Source organism: Armigeres subalbatus, chromosome 1 (genome assembly GCF_024139115.2).
Source record: "Armigeres subalbatus isolate Guangzhou_Male chromosome 1, GZ_Asu_2, whole genome shotgun sequence".
Lineage (NCBI taxonomy): Eukaryota > Metazoa > Arthropoda > Insecta > Diptera > Culicidae > Armigeres > Armigeres subalbatus.
In genome coordinates, this window is record NC_085139.1 from 9,603,803 (window position 1) to 9,610,770 (window position 6,968).

The 6,968-nt window shown below is 41.1% G+C and overlaps 1 protein-coding gene across 1 annotated transcript; it reads left to right on the forward strand.

Moving 5' to 3' along the window:
• The first annotated feature begins 4,832 nt into the window (after window positions 1-4,832).
• Window positions 4,833-6,684, forward strand: LOC134208077 (glutathione S-transferase D5-like). Its single transcript, XM_062684168.1, has 2 exons — window positions 4,833-5,147; window positions 5,203-6,684. The coding sequence occupies exons 1-2, from the start codon at window positions 5,016-5,018 to the stop codon at window positions 5,716-5,718; spliced, it is 648 nt and encodes a 215-aa protein (XP_062540152.1). The 5' UTR covers window positions 4,833-5,015; the 3' UTR covers window positions 5,719-6,684.
• The last annotated feature ends 284 nt before the right edge of the window (window positions 6,685-6,968 follow it).

The window sequence follows — 6,968 nt, forward strand, 5'->3', positions numbered from 1 at the left end:
AAATAGCGCTAAGAAGCACCGTTGAAATTAAAATAGCTTCGGGTAGTATTAAAAACTTCCTTCCGCAAAGAGAGAAAGAACCGCACAGCACGAAAGCACGATGCGGTCTGCGCACCTCCGCTGTTGTTTGCAGAAGTTTGCCATGGCAAACGGCGCATGAGCTGATCGCATTGAGATGTCTCAATGCGACTCACCAATGTTAATGTGAGGTACACAAGCTTCGTGAGACTCGCTAATTTTATGTGCGCGTAGCATTCGTTGCTCAATCTTATCCTTTTTTGTACGCGTGCATGATGTCTGACTTTAAGGAAAAAGTAATGGGTAATGTTTTAAACATAACCGCGAGTAGACGTAGGACTTGAATAATGCTAACGTATTTACATTTATCTTTTGAATTTATGGGGTTTGATCATACTATGTAGAATTATTAGCGATTTGTTTTTTTTTTCAAAACTTCTGGAAATGAAACTAATAATTAAATACATAATTAGAATCGCATTGTTTCTAACTATTGAAGCCTTATTTACTCAAGCAAATGTAGGTAATTTATAAATTTTAGAAATTATTTTTACAATTTCTGATCATATTACCTGGTTTACAGTTCATCTTTGAGTGATAAAGAATTAAGCCTCGTTGGATAAACGTACAACTCTTGCTGAAAAAATTATCTTTTTGCAACTAGTTGCACAAACTACTATTCATGTTTTGGTTCCAAATTATGAGTTCAGTTTAATAATATAATTTCTCAGAAAATGAGAACCAAAGTATAAAGTAATGTTTATTTAAAATATTCTCCTGGAAATTATTTTTTGCGGACTATTTTAAAACATTTACATGTAATACGGCAAAATTTCCTAATTTAAAATGGATATCAACCCTATTGCTGAATGTATATCATTTAATTGCCAATTAAACCAATCACTTTCCCTGGATGAGCAGACTCAATCTCTCTGGGCTAATTTTATTATTCTTTATCCACCACCGCTGCCCTCGCAGCCTCTAGCCGTGAACCCACCGGGAGCTCTCCCGCTGGCGACTGCATGCTATGTAGGTAACAAAATGCGAGAAACAATGCGGGAGCGAAAAGCACGTCAGTACGCGCTGCTGTCACAAACTCTAATGACTCGAACATGGAAGGCACTGCTTCTTTTATGCACAAAGTAAATCTTGCGGTGGATCCGAAGGCAAGTGGCAATGCATTCTGATGTTCGTGTTAGGAATGCACGAGATTGATTATATATGAAATTTGTATTGACCTTGACAAGATTTGAAATTTTCAATAGCTTATCGTTGAAAATCTTAAGTTTCAACAAAGTTGGCAAATTGCTGGAGAGTGTCCGAGTCGATTGATATATGAATCTTAAAAATCCATCGAAAGATAAAGGCGCTAGTAACGTTCGAAATCTTCCCTTTCAGCGTAACGCTCTTGATTTCCAAAAATCTAAATGACACCCAGTATAGTAAAGAAAGACGTAAGTCCTACGTCAAAAATATTGATACAAATCATTTCTTCTTGTTTCTAGTAAAAATTCACATCTTTTTCTTTATTCCTCTCATCAAAAGTTGCACACCTCCGGAGTCAACTTCCTTGCCACATTTGTTCCACATTTTGGCCATCATTATTGCCCAAAATGTCTCGATGGGCCGGAGCCGTGGGTAGTTGCGTGGATTTATGTTTTATCGATGAAATTTTCGTTATTATCGTGATACCACTGGATGACTTCCCGGCTGTAGTGGCAACTCGCCAAATCCGGCCAAAACTTCACGGGCCTTTATGGGCTTTATGGAAGGTAGACCGCGGTTTTTGAGACATTTCTCCTTGTACAGCTTCGAGTCCACGGTTTTATTCGTCACAAACACTTAGGTCTTAGGTCCACAGCTGCATATCGCTTGCCAAGATTATCTGTTTTTTTTGCAAGTTTGTCCAAAATGCAAACCTAAACTTCGTAGAAACTATTCCTCTTGCCGTCGCCATGTAGAATTTTTGGCTAGGAAGCTGTCCGAAATTCATTTTGACGTAGGTTCCATCGTCGATGAGCAGGATTATCAACGTGGGTGTGCAGATTTTTTTCTCTCCTTTCGGCTTCCATCTGGAATAATTTTTGACTCGCTGCACGAAACATCATGAAATTTATACCACAGCAAGTGGGCACCTAGGTAGACAAACCGCTGTAAAAGAATTCTTGCAGTGGTCACTTTCCGTGCCGCTGCAATACAATAAATGATTCCGGATTCTAAATGGACATAGCTTTAGTGTACCGCTGTAAGCACACTCAAAGCAGGCGAGTCATTGGAAATGAACGAAAAAGCTCGTTTCCTATATCCTATAAGAAATTCTATCAGTTGCTTTCTCCTATCTGTCACATTGGCAGCGCGTGAACAAAGACAAACCTCTGCCCCTCAAACCCAACCCAAAAATTTAAAAAAAAAATCCGCGTGAACTCGTGGCAAGTGCAGAGGCATATTCGGCTTGCAGTGGGCGAGTAATGAATTATTGGCAGTGGCTGGTTTTCAACCCGCCGCTGCCAGCATCCAGGCGCTATCGTATATGCGCAAATAGCCAGCATGAGTTAACCGCCAGAAATTTGTATGGCGAAAGACATCTAACGCGGGTTTTCTCAAAATTAGGAACTTTTCATGAAAAACTATTTGGTACCAGTTGTGCAGGAAGGTGTCCACTACTACGCCTACCAAATATGTTTTCGATGAAGGAGCTTAAATCGAACCTTAGATGCCTTTCGCCATACTGATTTCCGAAAGTTAACTCCTAGTGTGCCGCAAAGCAGCCGATTCATTGCATTATCATTTTCTTCCCTTCCCTACATTGACTTGCATTCTGACGTGGCAGGCGCCAGTGTGACCTAACAAATGAGATCACTAGTACTTGTACATTGGAGATGAGTGCTAGTCCCAAGCAAAAATCAGTTCTGCCCATGATTTCATAGTTGACGTATCAATCATTGCCTTCTCGCATGTTTTTGGGATGATTCAGGGACAAATATAGCAAATTTGAAATATTCTAAACCGTGAACACTTGAATGAGACTTGAAACATGCCACGTATCGATATTACAATGGTTGAATAACCGTAGTTAACGTGTGGTAAGTCAATTTCGGTGAAATTTGAAATGATTCAATCAAAGGTAATGAATCGCCTGCTTTGAGCGTTCTTACAGCGGCACACTAGGAGTTAACTTTCTGAAATCAGTATGGCGAAAGGCATCTAAGGTTCGATTTCTCAAAATTAAGCACCTTAATCGAAAAAATATTTGGTAGGTGTAGTAGTGGACAGCATCCTTCATAACCGGTACCAAATAGTTTCTCATGAAAAGTTCCTAATTTTGAGAAAACCCGCGTTACGTGTCTTTTGCCATACAAATTTCTGGCGGTTAACTCACGCTGGCTATTTGCGCATATACGATAGCGCCTGGATGTGGAAGCGGCGGTTAGAAAATCAGTCACTGCCAATAATGCATTGCCTATTTCCGGGGATGAAACCACCCGACTTGGAAGTTAATTTACAATGTTATGAAAACTCATATGTGAATATGTACGTTATGTGGAAGATATTGATTTGGAAAATGTATTGGAGGTAACCACTTTCCCTTCGATGGGACTCGAACCCATGACCCTACAGTACGCTAGACTGGTGCTTTAACTAACTAAGCTACGAAGGACCTCCGTCGGCCTTCGCAACCTAGCGGCTACTGAACGAGCTCGAGACTCCCAAATTGGACGCATAGTCAAATCACTCGCAATCCATTTCTCAAGCCAACGCTTCCACATGTGTATAGTACACGTGTATGTGTATAGTATAGCGTCATGGGTTCGAGTCCCATCAAAGGGAAAGTGATTACCTCCAATACATTTTCCAAATCAATATCTTCCACATAACCTACATATTCACATATGAGTTTTCATAACATTGTAAATTGAAATGATTGTTACGTCGACTATGAGATCATGGGCAGTGTTGGTTCTCTGTGCAAGAACTACTGATCTGGTCATAATGGAGTAGCAATTATATCAGTTTTTATAAAGATCGGATGATTTATTTTTTGGGGAGAATCAAAAAATTGTAGGAGCCCCTATAATGTGGTGGCCCGGGGCCATGATTGATTGATTCAATTCAATAAAAAAAACTTCGTTACTGAATAAATCCATTAAATATATCATAGAACATATTTATCTAGCTATAATAAAGTTTAGATTTTTAATTTCCACTATTTTCTTTGATAATATTGTCGGCGTAGCATCAAATTAGAATTCGGAAGTAGGGGCGTCCTAACCAAACTTTCTTACGAAGGTTTATCTGTCAAACTCAAGGATGCGTTGTTTATTGGGAATTTTTCATGTATCTTGAGAAAAACCCTTCTTCGGTAAAAAATGCCGTCCAACTTTGTGAGGGATACACAATATGAACATCTGATGGTTTTACCAAAAACGATTGTTTTTGGGGGAATATACCTACTTAACATTCATAGATTCAAATCCTACAGTGACGACATTTGACAACTTGACGCTATGCACTTGTATCGTGCGATAGGCTCACTCATTCCCGTTTAAAGAAGATAAGATTACGAAATGCTAAATATGGTACGATGAACTTTGCATTTGTTATTTTTGGAATAGACAACACCTGCCATAACTCTATGTCATGATGACAAACAGTTTAAAATTGAACATCATTTTATTAAGACACTGTAACTACAACCATATTGCATTTCTATCCTAACTTTGATACTCATTGAAGCCTTCATATAATGATTGATTAATAGCAATAAGTTATTTTTCACATGAGCACTTGAGACTGCGACTAATCGATATATTCATAGACAAATGAGCGAACATCAAGTATCAGTAGACTTTATATGCTGGAATATATCTAATTTATGTCTGGTGTTCATTTTGATTATGGTTTTGACACTAATATCCTTCTCGATGGTTGATATAAAAGTTGTTTCATTCAGTCTCTTCCTCCAGTCTGCAAACCAACTTTAATCTGACCAAGTGCAAATGGATCTCTACTACCATATTATTCCGCCGTCATCTCGTGCCATTCTCATACTTGCGGATAAACTTAACATCAAGTTCAATCTCATCTCAATCGATACTCGGGATGCCGATGAAATGGCCATCTTGACTAAGGTAACTGGAATCTAATGCATTTCGGTGTCCACAGCTCAACTGCACTCTTCTTCAGGTCAACCCATTGCAATCACTCCCAACATTGATCGACGATGGTCAAATCATAGGGGAGTCGCACGCCGTTCTCATCCATCTGACCAGCCAGTTCGACAAGCAGGGCACGCTTTACCCAACCAACCTGAAGACCCGTTCGGCTATCAACGAGTTGCTTTTCTTCGATACCAACATGTACAAATGCTTTGTATCCTTCTCGATGCCGACCATCATTAAACGGCAGGAACCGAACCAGGACCTGCTGGATAAACTGCTCGTCTGTGTCAAGGCCTTTGACAACTTCATGCGGGACCGTAGCTACGCTGTTGGGGATCACTTCACCCTGGCCGATCTATCACTGGCCCACACAATTGGAACTCTCGCGGTGATCAAGGTCAAGCTGAGCGACTATCCCAACGTGGAACGTTGGATGGCGAAAGTTTTGCCGGAAATGCCTAAGTTCGAGGAGCTGCAGACCCGCGCCGAGGATGCACTGTCCGCCTTCCTCGTTAAGCAGTACGGTATCAAGTGTATCTGAAAGTTAACGAGTCGTGATCATTGTTTGAGCTACTATTGATGATTTTTTGTTAATTGCTGATCTCAAGTTGTTTTCTTAAATATCATTTTATTAAACTATAAAAAATTAAAACAAGTGTATTTTCATTGCAATTAGGAAGAAGACATTATGTTTGCTGGTCTCTTGTCCAGCATACGCACTACTTTTATAGCCCATTGTAGTTTGTTGTGTTTTATCAGTTCACACTTTTATTCACTAGTGACGAATCAACGATAGCCCCAACGTGCGTGTTCCAAGACATAAGGACTCATCGACAACCTTTAATCGCATTCCCTGGGAAATTTATTGTCTGAAATTTCGAAGATAATTATTTTGAATTTCCACGTGAATTATGTCTGAAATGCTTGAAAATATCTTTACTGTTCGGCAAATCCTTCAAAAATGCCGTGAATACCAAGTCCCAACGCACCATCTGTTCGTTGATTTCAAGGCGGCATACGACAGTATATAGACCGCGTAGAGCTATGGAAAATTATGGACGAGAACTGCTTCCCTGGGAAGCTTACCAGACTGATCAAAGCAACGGTGGATGGTGTGCAAAACTGTGTGAAGATTTCGGGCGAACACTCCAGTTCGTTCGAATCGCGCCGGGGACTAAGACAAGGTGATGGACTTTCGTGCCTGTTGTTCAACATTGCGCTAGAAGGTGTCATGCGGAGAGCCGGGTGTAACAGCCGGGGTACGATTTTCAACAGATCCAGTCAATTTATTTGCTTCGCGGATGACATGGACATTGTCGGCCGAACATTTGGAAAGGTGGCAGAACTGTACACCCGCCTGAAACGTGAAGCAACAAAAGTTGGACTGGTGGTGAATGCGTCAAAGACAAAGTACATGCTTGTGGGCGGAACCGAGCGCGACAGGGCCCGCCTGGGAAGCAGTGTTACGATAGACGGGGATACCTTCGAGGTGGTCGAGGAATTCGTCTACCTCGGATCCTTGCTAACGGCTGACAACAACGTTAGTCGTGAAATACGAAGGCGCATCATCTGTGGAAGTCGGGCCTACTACGGGCTCCAGAAGGAACTGCGGCCGAAAAAGATTCGCCACCGCACCAAATGTGTCATGTACAAGACGCTAATCCAGAAGGTAGCTAAAGCCGGAAGGGTACGATGGGCAGGGCATGTTGCAAGAATGCTGGACAGCAACCCTGCAAATATGATGTTTGCTTCCGATCCGGCAGATACGAGACGACGTGGAGCGCAGCGAGC